Source organism: Squalius cephalus (assembly GCF_949319135.1).
Source record: "Squalius cephalus genome assembly, chromosome: 10".
Lineage (NCBI taxonomy): Eukaryota > Metazoa > Chordata > Actinopteri > Cypriniformes > Leuciscidae > Squalius > Squalius cephalus.
This window is the reverse complement of record NC_137131.1, coordinates 12,489,960-12,511,771: the sequence shown is the minus strand read 5'-3', so window position 1 is coordinate 12,511,771 and position 21,812 is coordinate 12,489,960. Positions and strand designations below refer to the sequence as shown.

General features: G+C 36.8%; 3 protein-coding genes across 5 annotated transcripts; all 3 read left to right on the top strand.

Moving 5' to 3' along the window:
* On the top strand, window positions 1–11,094 carry lnp1 (leukemia NUP98 fusion partner 1). Of its 3 annotated transcripts, XM_079884088.1 has the most exons (5): window positions 44–531; window positions 3,932–4,168; window positions 8,676–8,774; window positions 9,107–9,283; window positions 10,191–11,094. In XM_079884088.1, exons 1-4 carry the CDS (start codon window positions 382–384, stop codon window positions 9,257–9,259), a joined length of 639 nt encoding a protein of 212 aa, XP_079740214.1. In that variant the 5' UTR covers window positions 44–381; the 3' UTR covers window positions 9,260–9,283; window positions 10,191–11,094. The 3 variants fall into 3 exon arrangements, with proteins under 3 accessions (XP_079740213.1, XP_079740214.1, XP_079740215.1); XM_079884087.1 differs by lacking the exon at window positions 10,191–11,094 and having other exon boundaries at window positions 1–531; window positions 9,107–9,450; XM_079884089.1 differs by lacking the exon at window positions 10,191–11,094 and having other exon boundaries at window positions 253–531; window positions 3,998–4,168; window positions 9,107–9,450.
* A 538-nt stretch (window positions 11,095–11,632) lies between these two features.
* Window positions 11,633–18,870, top strand: tmem45a (transmembrane protein 45a). Its single transcript, XM_079884801.1, has 6 exons — window positions 11,633–11,914; window positions 14,073–14,274; window positions 15,654–15,866; window positions 16,026–16,210; window positions 17,016–17,158; window positions 17,838–18,870. Exons 2-6 carry the CDS (start codon window positions 14,079–14,081, stop codon window positions 17,932–17,934), a joined length of 834 nt encoding a protein of 277 aa, XP_079740927.1. The 5' UTR covers window positions 11,633–11,914; window positions 14,073–14,078; the 3' UTR covers window positions 17,935–18,870.
* Window positions 18,871–19,212: 342 nt separating this feature from the next.
* On the top strand, window positions 19,213–21,760 carry sft2d2a (SFT2 domain containing 2a). The gene is made up of 8 exons (XM_079884471.1): window positions 19,213–19,411; window positions 19,586–19,675; window positions 19,984–20,069; window positions 20,182–20,263; window positions 20,796–20,831; window positions 20,925–20,983; window positions 21,106–21,135; window positions 21,362–21,760. Exons 1-8 carry the CDS (start codon window positions 19,346–19,348, stop codon window positions 21,411–21,413), a joined length of 501 nt encoding a protein of 166 aa, XP_079740597.1. The 5' UTR covers window positions 19,213–19,345; the 3' UTR covers window positions 21,414–21,760.
* Window positions 21,761–21,812: the final 52 nt, after the last annotated feature.

Here is a 21,812-nt window from a genome sequence, read left to right as displayed (position 1 = left end):
ACAGAGGATTCACTTATTTAAAGACTTCGACAAAAAGCTGTGCATGCATATTTTGGGTACGACTCAGAGCAATTACACCCACACACTGTGAGCACCTAACTGGAGGAATCTAATTTCAACCAACCACAAAGCCAAGCCCAGCCTATCGTCTACAGTCTGGAGTCTGGACCGCACATTGCCTTCAACGAAAGAGTTCCTGAGAGGCTCCAGGACAACATCAGCAGCAGCAGCAGGAAAAGCAGCCACGTCTGACCCAGCTGGATCATCTTATTACGCCGGCTGCACCCTGCTCCGTTTTTTCTTTCCAGGAGACAGGAGCCTCACAGAGAGCTCCACACACCAGCTCTCACGCTGTCTCTTCGGCTGCTTCCCGCCATTCTTATGGACAATGAGGAGGACGATGATGGGAACTTCACCAAGTGGATGAGCAGTTACTGGGGGCACGGAGAGGAGCACGACAAAGAAAGAAAGAGGAGCTTCAGGAGGCCCTCCCGAAACAGAGTTGACCGCCGTGCCTCTTTGCCCTGCATGGTAAGGTAGTGATCACACATGTGGAATCGTGTTAAGGGAATGGGATTGCTCATGAATGAAGCCTATGTTACTGAACAATTCCCACATTGGATTTTGGTATAAAATAGATAATTTCAACTTTAAATTCTGATTTGAAATGTTTAAAGTCATTGTAAAATGAGCCAACTGTTAGGATTATGAACTATATCTCTTGGTGGGAATATTGTTGAATATTATTGAATGTTATTTAATTTAACTTATTTTTAACATCCATCTTATTTTGCAATAAGGTACTTTATGTGAACGTGCAAGACTCATGATCCATTAGCCACTGTATAAATTCTAAGCTCATTATATTTTGTTTCTTTTTTGCATTGGCTTTTTGGGGGGTTTTACTTCCAAATTTTGAGATCACTTTTTTTAAATTTTGTCAATTCAAATACATTGGACAAACACAGTAACTACAGTCAACACAGAATAACAAAACTAATTGTGCATGTTACTACAATCAAAAAAATATTATTATTATTTATTTATTTATTTATTTATTTATTTATTTATTTATTTATTTATATTTATATATATATATATATATATATATATATATATATATATATATATATATATATATATATATATATATATATATACATATACATACATATGCATATACACTCACCTAAAGGATTATTAGGAACACCATACTAATACTGTGTTTGACCCCCTTTCGCCTTCAGAACTGCCTTAATTCTACGTGGCATTGATTCAACAAGGTGCTGAAAGCATTCTTTAGAAATGTTGGCCCATATTGATAGAATAGCATCTTGCAGTTGATGGAGATTTGTGGGATGCACATCCAGGGCACGAAGCTCCCGTTCCACCACATCCCAAAGATGCTCTATTGGGTTGAGATCTGGTGACTGTGGGGGCCATTTTAGTACAGTGAACTCATTGTCATGTTCAAGAAACCAATTTGAAATGATTCGAGTTTTGTGACATGGTGCATTATCCTGCTGGAAGTAGCCATCAGAGGATGGGTACATGGTGGTCATAAAGGGATGGACATGGTCAGAAACAATGCTCAGGTAGGCCGTGGCATTTAAACGATGCCCAATTGGCACTAAGGGGCCTAAAGTGTGCCAAGAAAACATCCCCCACACCATTACACCACCACCACCAGCCTGCACAGTGGTAACAAGGCATGATGGATCCATGTTCTCATTCTGTTTACGCCAAATTCTGACTCTACCATCTGAATGTCTCAAGAGAAATCGAGACTCATCAGACCAGGCAACATTTTTCCAGTCTTCAACTGTCCAATTTTGGTGAGCTCGTGCAAATTGTAGCCTCTTTTTCCTATTTGTAGTGGAGATGAGTGGTACTCGGTGGGGTCTTCTGCTGTTGTAGCCCGTCCGCCTCAAGGTTGTGCGTGTTGTGGCTTCACAAATGCTTTGCTGCATACCTCGGTTGTAACGAGTGGTTATTTCAGTCAAAGTTGCTCTTCTATCAGCTTGAATCAGTCGGCCCATTCTCCTCTGACCTCTAGCATCAACAAGGCATTTTCGCCCACAGGACTGCTGCATACTGGATGTTTTTCCCTTTTCACACCATTCTTTGTAAACCCTAGAAATGGTTGTGCGTGAAAATCCCAGTAACTGAGCAGATTGTGAAATACTCAGACCGGCCCGTCTGGCACCAACAACCATGCCACGCTCAAAATTGCTTAAATCACCTTTCTTTCCCATTCTGACATTCAGTTTGGAGTTCAGGAGATTGTCTTGACCAGGACCACACCCCTAAATGCATTGAAGCAACTGCCATGTGATTGGTTGATTAGATAATTGCATTAATGAGAAATTGAACAGGTGTTCCTAATAATCCTTTAGGTGACTGTATGTAGAACCAGTGTGTAATATAATATAATATAATATAATATAATATAATATAATATAATATAATATAATATAATATAATATAATATAATCATAAACTATACATATTTTATAATTCTAAATGTATAAAAATAATACTAATTAACTTTATTTTTATACTAATGACTTTTTTATATAATTATAAAAATTCTATTGTTTAGAATAATTATACTGGTGTATTTTATGTTGTTAGTGCCATTTTTTAAAAGGAGTAAGCTAGTGATTTTACCATGAATAAAATAAGAGCAACCCTAATCATGGTAAAATCACTGTAATGCAGCCTCACACCTTATTTCTTTAATGCTTCTGGGAGCAAGTGAATCCATTGACAAAGTCCAGTCTAGAAGTCCAATTGGGGACTATTTTTGTGTGATTATGGCAGGATTTTCACTGTGTTTTGACATGCAGTCGATCTTGAAAACAAAGCTGGGCAAAATATTGCATAATGGGTTTTGGAAGAGAACCTCTGTGAAAACAGGAAAGTGTGCTCTGATTAGAGGTGGGGACCCAGCAGAAATTTGTTCTCTTCCCCCACAAATCAGTGGATCACACACTCTTTCTCATGCCTCACAGCCTCCTTAAGTAAACAATGTACAGCAAGACTGTGTTTATACCAAAAAGTCGGAAGAGAAGAATGTTAAAAGAAAATGTGAGATGGCTGCCTGGATTACTGCTAATTTAAAATAAAAACAGATGAAAATTAATAATCTGCAATGACAGCAAAGTATTCTAAAAAGAACACATGTTTTGCTGGTGAGCCAGATAGATTTAAACCAGACCCTATTATTTAAGTGGAATATCCTTCACTTTTTCCTGCATGTAGTTAGATTTAAATATCCTAATTTACGTAAACAGTAAAATAAATGTTACGTAAAGAAAATAAATTTGAGGCCGACTTGTTACTTGATATGGCACTTTGTGCAGCGTGGTTTGTCATTTCATAAATGTAATTTATTCCCGCTAACTTTTATAAAAACTTAGAGTGGACATCATCATTTACATCTGGATTTGCATCTAAATTTTGTTCTGAATTTAAATGTAATCACTGTAAAAAATTATATTATCAATAAGTTATGACAACGCATGTTGTACATTGCTTTAACTCATCAAAATAAGTTAACAACTTTTTTAAAAGTTAAAATGACCTTAACATACAAGTTGATTGTACTAAATTTAAGGCAGCCCGTGTGCTTGCAATATTTATTACATTTAAGCCCACGTGCATGCAATATATGTTAACCTTCTGCACATAGTCTAATTATATACACACACACACACACACACACATATATATATATATATATATATATATATATACACACACACACAACTTCGAAATGAGCAAACAAACAATAATCATTAATGAAAGCATTACTAAATTAGCTTTTAAAGTTTCTGATTATTTGAATATGTAGCTTATCACTTCCTATCCCATTCATATGTCATGGTTTTTCTACCTTTCTTTCTGTCTTGGTTTCTGTACTGAAAAGTCTCAGCTAGAAGCCATGCAGTTGAACCATCTCCATGCTAACAACATGGCCCCTGCCCACCTAAAGAGCCGTGAGGAGAAGGAGGTGCGCTCTCACCCTCGTGCCCGCCGTGTGTCTTCAGACGAAAACAGCCGGACCAAAGTAGGGGGACCTGAATGTCACATCACCACCATTCCAGAGCTCTCCGAGTGCTTAGAGAAGAGGCTGCGTTTCCACAACCAGAAGGTGATATCAATGGTGGGTAAGAGGCCAGATCATATGTCACATACAATGGACCAAAAAGGTTTTGAAACTGTCATACTTAATGTGAAAACAGCATACCCACCAAAACAAGGTCCAAACCACTAAGCGTCACAGTGTGGTTATCTCAGGAACAGACTGAAGATTCAAATTAAAGATGCAAAGTTTACTTAAACTCTAATAACTCTTTGGAACAAGCTGACAGGCAGGGAAAACACACATTAATGCAACGGAGACCAGACAAAGACTGAAAGCAAGGGTGCATCTTAAATAGCAATCAGAAACAAGATAATTAATCAGACACAGCTGGGACAAATGAACTAATGACAGTGACCATAGAAACAAAGGAGTGGTTGGAAACAGATGAACATAGGAACTGATCAAAAATACAAACAGAAAGTCCTCACTCAAACTGAATCGTGACATTACTCCCCAAAAGGTACATCCTCACGCCACAGACTGGGGTGGGAGCCCTGGAGGCTGTCCAGGGGCAGCTTAGGGTTAACAGACAGCCACTAGGGCAGTCTCGGCAGCTCGGGAGACCAGGGCGTAGCCGGCAGCTCGGGAGACCAGGGCGGAGCCTGCAGCTCGGGAGACCAGGGCGTAGCCGGCAGCTCGGGAGACCAGGGCGGAGCCTGCAGCTCGGGAGACCAGGGCGGAGCCTGCAGCTCGGGAGACCAGGGCGGAGCCTGCAGCTCGGGAGACCAGGGCGGAGCCTGCAGCTCGGGAGACCAGGGCGGAGCCTGCAGCTCGGGAGACCAGGGCGGATCAGCCTTCGTGGCCTTGCCGATGTAGCCAGGCTTGGCCACTATGGCCAGGGACGTATAACCCCCTCCCTAAAATTTTCCTGGGGAGAGCTATGGGTTTCTGGGCTGGAGAGGACTCAGGGACTGGAGCCACCTCTGGGCTGAGCTCGGAGACTGAAGGCCACTCTGGGCTCTGGACGGGGACTGAAGACTCGGGACTCTGGCGCAGCGGTGGCCGCCATCTTGGCAGAGTGCTCCATGGTGGCCATGACGAGACAAGACTCGGGAACGGCGGCCACCACCTCTGGGCTGAGCTCGGAGACTGAAGGCCACTCTGGGCCCTGGACGGGGACTGGAGACTCGAGACTCTGGCACGGCGGTGGCGGCCGCCATCTTGGCAGACTGCTCCATGGTGGCCATGACGGGACAAGACTCGGGAATGGCGGCCATAACGGAACGAAGCTCTGGAGTCGGCTGTTTTCTGGATCGGGGGTACATGTCTTCCAGACACTTGAGAATGGCGTTCCTCCAGGGAAGTCCTCAGTTGTCTGGGAGTTCAACTGGGTGGTAGTAGTTGGCCCGGATCCAATAGAGTTCTGAGGGTCTCGTCATCATAGGGATAGAGGATGGCAAGACTGCAGAACTCCACGGAGTAATCTACAAAGTTGAGACCCTTTCGTGCCAAAGCACGAACTGCACTGCTATATCCATTTTAATGGTCCAGTCTTCTGTCACAGTGTAGTTATCTCAGGAACAGACTGAAGACACCAATTAAAGCTGCAAACTCAAACTTTAATAATAACTCTCTGGAACACGCTGACAGACAGAGAAAACACACACTAACACAACAGAGACCAGACAAATACTGAAAGCAAGGGTGCATCTTAAATAGTAAACAGAAACGAGATAATTAATCAGACATAGCTGGGACAAATGAACTCATAATGGCAGTAACCATAGAAACAAAGGAGTGGCGGGAAACAGAACAAATGATCAAAAATATAAACAGAAAGTCCACACACAAAAAGAAACATGACATTAAGGCAGATATAATTTTTTTCAGAAACACTTTTTGCTATACAGGTTGAAACTCTCTTCACATCCCGATTGCAATCATTAATAGAAGTGGTCTAAATATAAAAAAAAAATGTACATACATCATCTGTGGAAGGACGAAAAAAAATGTTCTTCCAATCTTTGCATTCAGTCCGTACCTGCCTGTCAATCTTCTCAATCAGAAGATTCAATTCATCTCAATTCATCCTCTGAAGGCTGCATATCTCATGCCACGTCATCAAACTCTGTCAAAGGATGTTTCAATTTAAAGGATCCCAGGAAGGCAATCTTCATTTTACATCCTTCATTCGGCTCATTTTGAAGGATGCATCAAGTGTATCCTTTGCATTCCAATTCACAAAAAATAACTGATGGAAAACGAGTCGGCACTGAGCTCTTCTGAGTTTATTATGAAATGTAAGACAAAAATAATGTTTTTCGCAGATAACATACATATTATCTGTGATGAATGTTCTCTTTTGTTTTGTTGTAAATTAATTAAATTAAGCCACTGGGAAACCACAGTTACTCACTGTATTGCATTAATAGAAGGCCAGTTGATATAAAGATTTTTTAATACAAAGTATCTTTCCAAAATGAAGTTTTAATAGTATTTTCATGCCGTGACTGTGGGGGCGGGAACGTGTGTGATGAAGCCATGCGCACTTACTATAGCGTTTCATTCTAGCCTTTAAAGGAGAACTCCGGTCAATTTTAACATTGAGCTCATTTTATTGTACATTTGGAGTGCTGTCAATACAGAGAACAACTACAAAAATCGGTGTTGCCTACACCGAGTTATTCTATTTTTAAAATTTGCACCCTGTTGACTTCAATGGGGCAAGTACTAAACCTGCTTTTAGTCTCTTAACATCCTTGATGTGTCATTACAAGTGCACAGAAAATGTGAGTGATTCCTTCTGAGTGAACACGAGTGGATCTGACTGCAGTAGATGTAAAAGATATGTATAAAAATGATGTTATTTAAGCCAGCGCAAATACCTGTTTACATCCTGTTTTTCGGTTGAAGTGAAAAGTAGTCGATTGCCGAGTTCACGCGCGTGATCATAGGTAACTAAACCTATGCGCGTGAACTCGGCAATCGACTACTTTGGACTTCAACCGAAAAACAGGATGTAAACAGGTATTTGCGCTGGCTTAAATAACATCATTTTTATACATATCTTTTACATCTACTGCAGTCAGATCCACTCGTGTTCACTCAGAAGGAATCACTCACATTTTCTGTGCACTTATAATGACACATCAAGGATGTTAAGAGCCTAAAAGCAGGTTTAGTACTTGCCCCATTGAAGTCAACAGGGTGCAAATTTTAAAAATAGAATAACTCGGTGTAGGCAACACCGATTTTTGTAGTTGTTCTCTGTATTGACAGCACTCCAAATGTACAAAAAATGAGCTCAATGTTAAAATTGACCGGAGTTCTCCTTTAATTGTGAGGTGGACTCTGAAGGACTGGACTTGGACACAGCCTCACTGGGATGCAGCCTTCCGTCTGAGAAGCACCTGTAGACAAACAGTCACTGAGCACCACAAACAAAGCAGCCCCCTTTTACAGTTCCTCCTGAACCAAAACAACCCGTGACATTCTACCAGGAGATGTTCACGCGTTTCTATGGCGACACTATCAGCACTAAAATGAATCTGCAGCATTTAGGTGGTACAAGTCAGAGCTCTAAGTTGTTTATGTTCATTATTATTGTAAAGTTATGTGTTTGAGACATGAGGCAATTTAACGCTGTCTCTTATGACGCTTTGCAGACTCTGCTCTGGCTGTCAAGTCAAGTCAAGTCATCTTCATTTATATAGCGCTTTTAACAATGTAGATTGTTCAAAAGCGGCTTTACAGTGGTAATAGGAAATTAAAGTAACAGAGATTGTTTACGCTTTATAGCAGCTCTAGAATAAATTTATTGTCCAGCTAAACTTAGGGGCCGCTAACACAACACCGTTTTAACAGAAAACTCTTAAGTTCTCTCTGCGCAAACGTGAACCTGTGAGAACGCTGATGGCGTGCACATGCGTATTACTAGTTTAGTCTTTAGGTATGCGCGTTTGAATATATGTGCGCAGGCATGTCCTTCCCTACAAACCAACCCTCAACAAACTTGTCTGGCCTTAAAATTTATAATACAGAATTTTTATTGCTTCCGCGTTTTTTTATATTTTATTGCTTTTGAATTTTTTTTAGTGCATTTAATTCATCAAAAGTGACAGACACACATTTATAGTGTTACAAAATATTTCTATCTCAAATAAATCCTGTTCTTTTGAACTTTCTATTCATCAAAGAATCCTGAAAAAGAAAGTATCACGTTTTCCATTAAGCAGCAAAATATTTTGAACATAAGAAGAGATGTTTCTCATATTCAGCATATTATAAAGATTTCTGAAGGATCATGTGACACTGAAGACTGGAATAATGGCTATTCAAAATTCAGCTTTGCCAGAAATAAATTACATTTTAAAAATATATTCAGATACAAAATAATTATTCTAGATTGTACAATATAACTCTTTTTACTGTTTTTGATCAAAAATCTTACCAACATCAATTTTTTTAACGGTACAGTGTTAGTGTATTCTGCAATACAGTACAGTTATATACATGTATTAGACAAAGTGCATCAATGCCCTATAATAATTATATTTTAAGATGATTTTGGCTGCTTTATTTGTAGGGTAATGCAGATAGCATATCTCTTGTTTGCCATGAAGAACTAAGGAATGGAAGGGGTGGCATCAAAGAGCTTCACTGCAGCCATCATTCTCATAAAAAGGTAAACACATCCTGCATCAATTCTCTCCTCTGTTGCCTGCTAACAGCGCCAAATCCATCCCACCAACATTTGTACAGCACACCCATAGCACTTGATCATTATCTCGCATGTGTTCCCTCCTCCTCAACATGCAGGTGGGGTTCAAAGTGTAACCTCATTAGTGTGTGGAGTCCAGACACCCCATGTTAATTGAAGCGGTGGGTTAATGGATATAGAGGTTTTACGCAACACCAAATGAACGTTTTCAAAATTCCTCCTTGCGTGCATGTTTATCTTGTTACTTGCTGCTCTTGTATCAGCTGTGACACTGAATATTCTGTCTCTGGTTGTAGATTGGGCAGGCAAAATGGCCAGAGCAGCATCCACGTCCACGTAGTGGGAGTTCTGCACCTGCGTGTGAACGAGGGAAGGAGACACCGTTCTGCCCTGGACAAGAGGAATATCGCTTGCCCCGTCGTCAACTGTCTTTACGCAGACAGCGTTGATTGTTTCCAGTGAAGTATACCATGGTACCAATAGTAGTTCAACTAAACAGTAATCACTCAGTGTATTATCAAAAATCATGTTCATTTGAATTTGTCAATTTTTGTTTGTGTTTATCTCCACAGTACTTTTGCTTAAAAATGAAACTTGTGATCTCTTGTTTGGAGGACAAAGCAAAGAATTAGTTACCTTTTTTTTTTTTTTTTTCTTCAAATTCCAAGTCATTTATATTACAATTAAAAATGTCTTAAATACTTTTAGTAATTTTTCTTTAGTTATAATGATATGAACCATAATATGGTTATGCGTATTAGTGACCTTTCAATCAAATTTAGTTTTTCAGTGAATAATACACAGCTATTTTGGATTAGAAAACTTAAGCTGTTAATATAAATGATTAGGGTTATTTTGGTGCTAGACTGGATGAATTATGGATGCTGAAACTGGTATCCTGAATTTGCAGGTCATATGTCAGGAGTTGCAGTTGTGAAGATACAGTAGCTTGTTAAATGCACATGCTGGAAATAAGCTGGTGGCTAATCTCACCACTGTAATGGAAATCAATGGTGGGCCATGGTTTTGCCCCTCAGAGGTCAACAGATCTGTTTTTCATGCATGCAGTTGTCATGCAGGTTCCATCATGCCTCCGTTATGGCTCTTGTAAACTGCTCAGTCATGGAAAATTTTAAAGATTCATACAAAAGTATTTTCTTTGGTGGAGAATAAACATATAAACAGAGAATAAACATTTCATTTAACATTGTTTTCTTTAGCATTTATGTCACACACTAGTCTATTTGTTTTAGTAATGTACTGTATATTTGTCCAAAAAAAAAAATCAACAACAAAAAATATTCTAAGCATTTAATTAAAAATAAAGGTTTCAATGGGTTTCTTCAGTGATGCCATGGAATAACCTTTTTATTTTTTCAGTGTGAAGAATATTTTAATATTCTGAAGAACCTTTTTCCACAATAAAGAACCGTTGGCTTTGGCAGAGACAGTCATGTCCCACCTGTCGAGTTCATGTGACCATGTTTGAGCCCCTCTATTGGTCCTCTGCTCCTGTCCAGTTTCCCTGACAATGTCCATATTTCTTCACTTTCCATGTCTGTCTGCTGGTCCACTGATTTAGTGTGTTTATATGTAAATAAAAACAAAACAAGACCATCATCTCTGGGTGGAGGCATGGGTTTAAGACTTAAATTAAGTACAGGCGAGTGTATAGCAATCCTGCATGATTATATGGTCTGTTACTTGCACATGCTGTCTAAGATATATGAGTATTGGATGCGCATCTTTATATGACTCTCAAAAGCCTCAGCTCTATACCTCCTTTTCTGTCTTTCTTGCTTATTTTCCTCTGTGGTGTCATGAGAACATATTTGTCTAGGCTGAAAACTGTGGATGCTAAATGTATGACCTTTTTGTTTTCACTTTTTACATTTTGTGTTTTGCACAAAATGCACATCTGCATTACCCATTAACGTACATGCCAAATTCAGAGGCAGAGAGTTTTAGACTCTGTCCAATGTATTGTGATGTTTCTGATGATCAGAAATGTATAAAAGCTCCAAAGATGTAGAATATGTTGTTTGTACAACCATACTTTTAATTAAATATTTAACATTTAATTTAAGAATTGAAACGGATTAAGAAATACCAAGCCTACATTCTTGCAAAGTTTTTATATAGTACTGTTATTTTGACATTTTTGTTTCGTATGTGTCATTACTTTGTTTTTACAAAACAGATTGAATTTATAGATTTGGTAGGATGTTATTTAGTTTATATGCATTCAATTTATATGTAAGTGAGTGCCACGTTATAAACTGTGAAATAAATAATGAAAATACAGATGAGATGATGTTCTTCTCTCCGTTGCGAGGCGGGACCGTGCCTTTGTGCACGTAGGCTATGTGTCCAGCCCTACTGTACAATTATAAAAGAAACAATAGCTGTAAAAACCCAATTAAACTCTGTGAATACTGTTCTTATAAAACAGCATGTCAGCAAAATATTATTCAACTTTTGTACCAAAGCATTAGTAAAACGTTAGTGTTTAGCAAGCGTAGCCTATTTTCTTGCAAAGTAGCCTACCAAATTTGACCGAAATTGTGGTCTATCTATTCACAATAATTGATTTGTCAAGGTTTTCAAAATATGTAAAAACCGTAAAAACATAACAAAATAATAATAATACACTTATACATTTTTAATAACTAGCCTACTTTTAGTTTCTTAAACCACTGGACTCAAATTTCGGTCTGAGAAAAAATGCACACGTGGAAAAGAGACCAAGTGTTGATTGACAGGTGAACTAACCAATCAGATTCGAAAAGAATGACGTTTAGTGGCTTCATGAACGAATCGTTGATGGAATGGGAGGTTCCCTTAGGAAGACGCTCTGAAAAAGATAAACCCCACAAATCTGGTTGCGAAACAGCTGGAAAAGTGGAAAAGAAGTCGATACGTGAATTTCTGCTGGGAAAAAAGTAATGATGGTCAAGAGGGACTAAAATTTACCGTGTGAGGATGTTTGAACATTTTTAGTGAACTGTTACAGCATCAAATGCAGACACTCGAGAAAAACGTCGACTGTGAGGTTCCTTCTTATTTTTTTCAAGACTATCCTAATTATTTGGTCAATCGATAAGGTAAGAACTCTTAAATCATATTCAGACCACTCACTGTGCCTAAATGAAGTTATTATTTCCACTTTTGTTTCTTAATAAAATAACGGACCCAGAAGGCTTTTTCTCTTAAGCCCAATAAAAAGTGAAATCACAGAGACCTCTATCCAATAAACATTATAGGTAAAGTTGTTAAAGCCATTACGGTGTACTGAATCGTTTTTCAAGTAAGGTTTTAAACTATTTTAAAAAGCCTATTTGTTTTTGTCATCTTTTCGTGAAACCTGCTGGATAAGCTATTATGCCATGTATTTTTAGATCCTATTGTGTGTGTGTGTGTGTGTGTAGCCTAAAAGTGCACTGCGGCTTCTTTTTTTTTTTTTTTTTTTTTTTTTCTTTTTTTTTGGTTCAGACAAAAATGACTTTGTTTTTATGTACAATTCCAAATAATGTCGTCTTTATATTGCCATAAATAGATGAAAGGATCAGGCCTCTTCACTGGAGAGACTCTCAAAGCTTTAATTTGTCTCTATGGTAACAGCAGAGCATCCTGAAAAACAGTGTGTTTAGATCAAAGCTGCAGAGATGCTACTCATTGCCTTGATTTTCATATAGTCATATAGTGCATAATAAAATAAAAATGTTCTCACCCTCATGTCTGTATGAATTTCTTTCCTTACTCTCAAAAGGTGAATTGGTTTGGAACAACATGAGGGTGAGAAAATGATGACAGAAATGTAATTTTAAGAACAACATTTGAGACCCTCTGTTGAAATATGTATTGCAGATGCATAAAGTCTGTGCAGTATAATTGCATAGCCTCCTTTTCACGTGTTTGAATTCAGATTTCTTTCTGAAAGCAATTGTAAACAGGAGACTTTTATCTGATAAAAGGTCTTGGTCTCATGGACACAGTCTGATAATGGCAGTGATGATGACCACCTTCCTTTTGATTGTCATGGGACCTGAATGACATTGAGGCCAAGTACTGATCAGCCTGTTGATTAAATATTACTCAGAAATCATCTTCTATGACAAGAGAAAAGGAGGAACATACTGCTTTGATCACTTTCACTGATAAAAAACTAAAATAATTGACTTTATTGATCGTTAAAGTTAAATGTTAAACACAAAATTAACGTTCAGTCAAGTACAAATCAACTTGCCATTTAGCCTGCTTTTTGGTTTTGGGCTTTACAAATCTATCCTCACATTGCTGTTTAATATAACTCATTGCTATATAGTGTGTGGAATTGTTTGTTCATGAAGGCAATACATTTATATGTAACAAAATCTGTTTTTACTTTACAATAAGGTTTCATTAGTTAACATTAGTATAACTAAATTATAGGGCTGTCAAACGATTAATCGTGATTAATCGCATCCAAAATAAAAGTTTGTTTTTACATAATATATCTGTGTGTACGGTGTATAATTATTTTCTATATATAAATACACACACATGCATGTATATATTTAAGAAATATTTGCATGTATATACTGTGTATATATATTTATATTATATATAATTTATATTATATATAAATATTTTACATATAAATAACACATTTTTCTTAAATATATATGCATGTGTGTGTATTTATATATAGAAAATACACACACATACATTATGTATATACACACACATATATTATGTAAACACAAACTTTTATTTTGGATGCGATTAATCGTTTGACAGCCCTACTAAATTACTACTTTAGTTAAGATGAATTAAGAATGAACAAGACTTCTACAGCATTTTTTAATCTAAATTAATGTTAATTTGAACATTTACTAATGCATTATTAAATTCAAAAGTTGTGTTTGTTAACATTAGTTAATGCACTGTGAATTAACATGAACAAACAATGAACAGCTGTATTTTTGACTAACATTAACAAAGATTAATAAATACTGTAACAAATGTTTTGTTCAATGTTAGTTAATACATTAACTAATGAAACCTTATTGTAAATGTAATATGTTATCACAAAATAACACAAATATAATATCACACCTGTAAAATGTGAGATCTTGTATTGATATGCCAGTCCTGAGGATGAAAAAGTGTGGCGTATCAATACGAAGTCAATATATATATACTTATCATTATGAGGTATTTTGGTTTTGTAGTTTTTATTTCTTTATTATTAATAAATACAATTGTTATTCTTATTTCCAGGAAATCATGGGAAGTTTTAAAGGCCATGCATTGCCTGGAAGTTTCTTCCTGATCACTGGTCTGTGGTGGGCCGCGAAGCAGACCTTTTTGTACGCCACCCGCAGGAACAAAAGTGCTGGTGCGGGCAGACTTGCATCTCGAGCTACACAACGCCGCATAGAAATCATAGAAGGAGCTGTCATTTTATCATTTTCTATTATTGGTGAGTTTCCGCCATGCCTTCATCAATATAATGTGTGGTTTCATTATAGATGTAGACAAATAAATGTTGTCAAATGTGTATTTAAATCACCAATAAATTTGGTTTTAAGAACCTTTCTTTTTTGCTATATAGGGTTATTAACTTGACTGAATGGTGTAAAAAAAAAAAAGTTTTCTGTTAAATTATAGGTTTTACAATAAAACCAGTGATTCTCAACCTTTTTGACTCCAAGGCCACTGTCAACAACAATATTTGATGGCTCCATGACTTTTCCCGTTGTATGTGTACTGGATAAGGATGAAGGATAAAGATTTGTAAAAATATTTTCTACTACTTCTTGCCAGTCAAATATTTTACAGTTTGGCTTAACTAGAAAAATGTATATTCATAAAATTCATAAAACTGTCCATAGAGTTATTAATTTACATTACTAATTTTTCTCACACTTTTATAATATGGCTTCCTCATATTATTCAGGTTTTTCAAGCAGTGGGAACCCTGATTCTTCAAAGACAAAATACAGTTGTTGAGGGGGTCATTGAAAAAAGAAATATCTTGATTTTTAGTTTGTTTTAGCTTATTTTAATGCTTGTTTTGTCTTATTTTACTTAACTTGCTCCCCCGTAAGCAATCTTATGAAAGTATGTTTATTAGGGGCCAAGCACAGAAGGTGCGTAGGCATCTATGGCAGCCCATAGAACCGTATGGTAAAAAGTTGTGAAATTTGGCACATAGATAGTGGACAGTCTGAATATGAACCACAGTAATTTTGGAGTCTCTAACCCAATCCCTCTAGCTCCACCAACTTCCCAAAATTTCACTTACATTGATGCTATTAACTTTTCATCTTCATCACTTCATGCTCTTCAGACCACGGCGACAAAAAATGTGGAAATCAAGTTGATTTGTCAAACTGTTCTTGAATAACATGCAAGCGAATTTAACAAAGAGCACGCCAAAATCTCTGCAACTCTTTAGCATATTCTGACTTGGAGTGTGGTATGGTTATGACAACCATGACCTCAGGGTACCTGTACAGTTTTGGCACAGTGCCACCTAGTGGTCACGAAATATGAAAAAAAAAACATAATTGCTTGTAACTTCTGAACAGTTTGACCAAAAATCTCACACAAAAAATGTGTCACCCAACATTGACCACACCAGATCAATTTGGTGTCAGTTCCACCTATTGGTCAAAAGTAATTAGGTCACATTACAAGTGATTGTATTTATGGGCTTTCAACCATTTTGCTTAAAATCGTCTTCAAATGTCTTTATTCATTTTCTGCCTTGATTTCTAGCTCATCATTCTGCCTCTGAGGTGCTTGGCCCCATAATTGCTGCATGTTATATTTATTTTTCTTCTGCCATTTACACAGGTATGTTAGCAGAGCAGCTTCTAGCAGGTGGGCCCAAGTTTCAACTGTATGATTCTTCCACTCAGCACTGGGAGCAGCTGATGAACTGGCAGCACACCACCATGTACCTGTTCTTTGCCATCGCAGGGGCCATATCTCTCACTGTCCACAGCACAGACATCGCCCCTTTGGCTTTAGACCGAATGCTGTTGGGTCTTGCTTTCTTTAATGAGGGTATATTGATTTCAAATTGATTTCATGCATTGTTAATGTTAGAGAATGTGTGAATTTTTACCTAAATTCAGCACTCTTTGTTACTCTTGAAATTCCTAATTTTCAGTTTTTGTGATAATTCAACACATAAAATTGAAAGTACACATCTGCCTCTTGCAGGATTTCTGTTCCTTTATCATCTCCATGGTAGAGACCTGCTTGATGTCCATGTGCACACTCTTCTCCTTTACGCCATCTTTGGACAAGCTTTCATCTGCCTTTTGGAGGTTTTCCACAGGGGGAATATTCTACTAGAACTGTTCAGAGCCACTCTCACCATACTGCAGGGCAGCTGGTTTTGGCAGGTCAGTGTGTGTGCCTATGTGTACGTGCGTAAGTGCATACATAATGTGTGTGTGTATTTAAGTCATTTTGGGGCTGTTTACACCTGGCCACTTCATGCGTTTTCTCAGATCGGATAGATATCTGATTTATCAGAACGATTCCATTTACACCTGGTCACATAAATGTGTTTTTGCAAAACGGATTAAAATCCGATCTTCAATTCCCGCGCTATATGCAGATTTAATGGAGTGCACGTCACTGAAAGCTGCATTTTATTGATCATCAGCTAAAATGTCAAAATCAAAGACCGCAATAAGAGAGAGCGGCAACAGCCCTGATAAGATCATTTCGTTTCTCTACTTTTAATGATGATGATTGTGTGTTAAGCGTCTGCGACTTACTTTCACTTTGATTTGCGATAGTTTGCGCGTTGGCTTAATGAATAGATGCTCAGCTTCTCATCTGCGGTGATATGACTGCAGTCGCGTCGTCATATCTGGCTATAATGTTACATATAGCCTATAACACGCTCTCACATGTTTTTTTTTTAGCATTTTTGGAAGGAGTAAAATTTACATATGTGGTTTCAACAACCAGATTCATTTACACTTGTCCAGTTTCGTCTGGAATGCGTCTCAGACCACCTCCTGAAGTGGTTTGAGCGATCGGATTCAAATCCGTCTCGAATGCGTTTCGGGGGGCATTTACACCTGGTCTTTTCACGATCAGATAGCTATCCGATCACAGAAAACGCATGAAGTGGCCAGGTGTAAACAGCCCCTTTGACCCACCATGTTTAACTATTTTTTTCTTGTATTTTTCTAGATTGGCTTCGTGCTGTACCCACCCAGTCAAGTGAAATGGGATCTGACAGACCATGGCAATGTTATGTTTGTCACATTATGCTACTGCTGGCACCTCGCGTTTGCATTGTTCACTGTAGCTGTACAGTACTGGTCTGTTCTATGGTGAGCACAACATATTCTATCTATTCTAACATGAAATACACAAACCTAAATTAGATCTAAAGGAACATAAAATGTCTTTTTAAAAGATTAGGGTCAGTACTTTAAAAATGTTTTATACTTTTATTCAACAAGGATGCATTAAACTGATCAAAAGTGACAATACATCTACAGTATCATGTTACAAAAGATTTATATTTGCAAATAAATGCTGCTCTTTTGATGTTTCTATTCATCAAAGATGAAAAAAAAAATTATCATGTGCATTTCCACAACAACATTAAGCAGCACAACTGCTTTTTCAACACTGACAATAATAAGAAATGTTTCTTGAGCACCAAATCAGCATATTAGAATGATTTCTGAAGAATCATGTGACACTGAAGACTGGATTAATGGCTGCTAAAAATTCAGCTTTGCCATCATAGGAATGACTTTTTTTAAATGTATTAAAATAGAAAACAGTTATTTTAAATTGTAATCATTTTTCACAACATTACTGTTTTTTCTGTTTTTTTGATCGAATAAATGCAGCCTTGGTGAGCATAAAAAAAACACACCAACCCCAAACTTTTGTAGTGTATGTATATTGCATATGAAATCACATTTTTTATGGAATTTCCTTTCTGTATGTTAGATTTATTGAATTCCTTTTCATTTACCTTCATTGTTCTCCCTCCAGTGCTGTGCGTTCCAGACTGAGGAGGATGCCACCCATGGAAATGGGGCTTTTGAAACCAAGGGACAAGGAAGTAGAGTCTGAAGACGAGATTTTATGAGTCTTTATCATCTTTACACGTTCAACCCTGCATCCCAATTCATTTGGGCCTCAGACCAAAGATAAATATGGAAACAGAGAGTGAGAGATAGATAGTAACAGTCGAGGCATTGTCACTAAATATTAGTTTTGTCTTAATTTCCTGAAGAGCAGATGAGAGATGACAAACAGTGGCTGTCTTGCCTCCCAAGATTTTTTTCATCAAATTGCAACAAGTGACTCTGAGTAAATCACAACAGCCATAGTGTTAAATCTCTTGCATGTTCCCAGTACGATCACTCCAGTTTCAACAGTCTTATCTTTTTGTGGTCATTTCTCTGATGCACCTCAGGACCAACCCCTGAGAAGTTAGCTAAAACTTGATTCTTTTCTATACATGTTTGGATTAAGTCAATCAAATATGATGCATTGATTATTCTTGGGTCATTACGTAGACTATTTGTTGGCATTACATAATTTTCTCTTTGACACATTACTGTGTAAATTTGAGTATTTTCTTTGTGTGCCTTGTCAGTATTTTATATGTTGTCACTCAAGGGAATATCATATTTTAATCATATTGTTTTTAATGGTACTATATGATCTACATGCTGAAATAATTATGTTTGAATGCCCCTAGGATTTGGGGGTTTTAAGTCACTTTTCAGTCATCAAATAATGATACTTTTGTATTTTCTTGACAATTCTTGACAGCCATTTCAATTCCTCTGTTAGTCTTTTGTGTTTGTTTATTCCTCAGTTAGTCTTTTGTGTTTGTTCCATGGTATTCTTTTCAAGGGCGAAAAAAACAACAAAAAAAACAGGATTGACCATTGTATGTGGAATCTTGACATTATAGTATTTTATCACATGCATTTATTGATTAATTTAATTTGACTTGATAAATACATGTTCTAAAAACAAAACTTTTTCCAATAAAATATTTTATTAGTCTATTACAGTGTGCAGTGACTGTATTAATTGCTATGTATTTGGCATGTGCTGGTATTCACATATTTTTCCATATATTTATCTTTCTGAATAGTTCAAAGACCCAACTAAACTAATAGATAGATAGATAGATAGATAGATAGATAGATAGATAGATAGATAGATAGATAGATAGATAGATAGATAGATAGATAGATAGATAGATAGACGAATGAAATAAATTGTCTCTCAATAAGTGTTCCAGTAACACGAAAAACCACCGACTATCATCATCCATACTCTATACTAAGCTACTTTTAGTGCACTTGAGAAGGTAGGTGGCGTGCTTGAGCAAAATGTGATAATGTTCATTGAAGGGAGCCCAGAAGGCAAAGGTGAGCACGGGTGATGTCAAGTGAGTGCCAGCTGGACGATGTTACAACACATTCTCTGGGATTTATTGTGAATTGATTCATTTAATACAGAGAACTGAATGTTCAGTCATGGACAAACTCAGAGCGGTTCTGAGTGGTCGTGATGGAAACAATGACAACACAAATATACTGCAGGTGAGGAAGTTTTCTGATATAAATCTTCATTAAGATCTTTTATATTTAAACTAAAATATAAACGTTAAAATATGACGCTAATTTGCACATATTGACATTCAATTCCAACTTCACATTTTGAAGGGGAAAAAAACATGTAGCCTAAATCTCAGTTGTCTGTTCCATTGACTCAAGGCGGCGAATGAAGCGTCCACGCTGGGATGGGGATCGCGCCTGAAAGGATTCCTCGCCTGTATGGTCGTCGGAGTAGTGTGCACGATCCTGGTCAGTGACTTAAACTTTAATCAATCTTATTTTTATTATCAGCGAGATTTTACACTGGTAACTTCCTTTATATTGAGAAGGGATAGGCGATGAGTTGGAGAAATATGTTTAGAAGCAGGGCTGTGTCACCGGTTTGACCCGCTTTCAGGAATGCGTATTGCGTTGAAATGCCATTTCGCTGTGTAGGCTACATCCAAGTATTTTGAGTGCAGGAGTTTAGGAAAGAAACTGGTTTTATTTGGTATAACTTTGTGACTATTAAGTATCATTATATTAATAACTAGCTTTTTCTTTTTTTCTTTTATCAGGGAGTATGTTGCCTATTTATTCCCAAAATAGGATTGATTCTCTTCATTGTGTTTTACACACTGGGCAACATTTGCTCCTTAATAAGGTCGGTCAACAAGCTATAGCAAGTTAAATGTACTAACTTTGTATTATTTTATTTTAATTTTCTCTTTGAGACAATACTGACTTCTCTGTTTAATTTGAATCCACCCCCACAGCACAATGTTTTTGATGGGACCATTAAAACAGCTGAAACGCATGTGTGACAAGACCAGAGCCTTTGCTACTGTTGTTATGATAGTGAGTTATTCCTTTTTTCCTCATATAAAACTAAAAATCAGAATCTACTTGTGAAAATATATTCTGTTTTTGTATACAAACATGTTTAAAGTATTTTTTTCTTCTTCTACTTTTTAATGCATGTTCTTGGTGTTATTGTAAACAGTTCATCTGTGCGCATTTAAAATTTGTTTATCCTTGTAATCTTTTAAGTAAAAAAGTTGTTCCACCTGAAACAATTAACTCTTTTTAGACAATGTCACCAAGAGGGGAGTATGGTGATAATAATAATGTTAATAATTGTCATGCTGCATTCTGTTTTCTCATTAAATATCCTGTTTAATTTGGACATAGGCTACATCTCATTGTGAAAGTATTTTTTTTTATTGCCATATCTCAAAAACAAATCAGATACACTAGAAAAAAAATAATTATTTTAGTTTATGTGCAGCCTTTAGATATCTGCCATTTACAGCATATACAGATTTTGATTACAGATACAGTATTTTTGACCCAGTATTAAGAGTTCCACTTATTATTTTTTGGTCTATAGACATGTCTGGTTCTCACACTCTGTGCAGCTTTTTGGGTGAGTTCTAATCCATCTATATTGTATATATCAACTCTGAATCAAATACAGTATTATTTTAACTTTTTATTAACATGAATCTCTGTACCACAGTGGAAGATCTTTGCACTCACTCTGCTGTTTGTCATTCTGCAAGTCCTTGCATTTGCATGGTAAGTTTCCATTGACACAGTAGTAAATATTTTAAGTATATTTTTAAACCAGTAGCACAGCATCCAGTGTTTATTATTGTACTGACATACATTTTATCAATTAACATTTTTCTTCTCTATAGGTATAGCCTGTCTTACATTCCTTTTGCAAGGTTAGTCTGGAATTGCACATCATTAGATATTAACAGATTGACATTGACAAATTATGTGTTTTTTTTTATTTTTTTTATTCTGTTATAAATGAATTATTTTACAATGGGTAGATCTGGTAAATGACAGCAGTAATCATGCACAGGCTTTTTTGGACCTGGCTGCTTTAGAATAATGAGTCTGTTAGAAATCTTTTAAAATGCCTTACATTCTCTTTTCCTTAACCAGAGATGCCATCCTGAAGTTTTTCTCCATGATGTTCACCACATGTGTGAAATAACAAGGCTGAGGTTTGGCCTTTCATCACTCCAGATACTTTCTGGTCAAGTATTCTGTGATTCCGGGATCATCAAAACATCATTGACAGAATGGCACAATGGGACACTGCTAGTTTTAATGGCATTTTCTTAACTCTAAACATAAATAATAAGACTCATTTTTACTGAAGGTGTTTTATTTTAAATATGTTGTTGAACAGTTAGGAAAGATTGTAAGATACATGAAAATGGATATTTATAAAAGCAAATATTTTGGGGGTGGCTTCTGAAAGTTGCACTTTCTATTTTTCTCTGCCTTATGTTGTATAATGATATCATCCTGTAAATAAAGAAAAGTTTTATCAGATCACTTTTGTTGTTTTGTTTCCTTTTATGCAGTATATCTAAAAAAAATGTGTTTT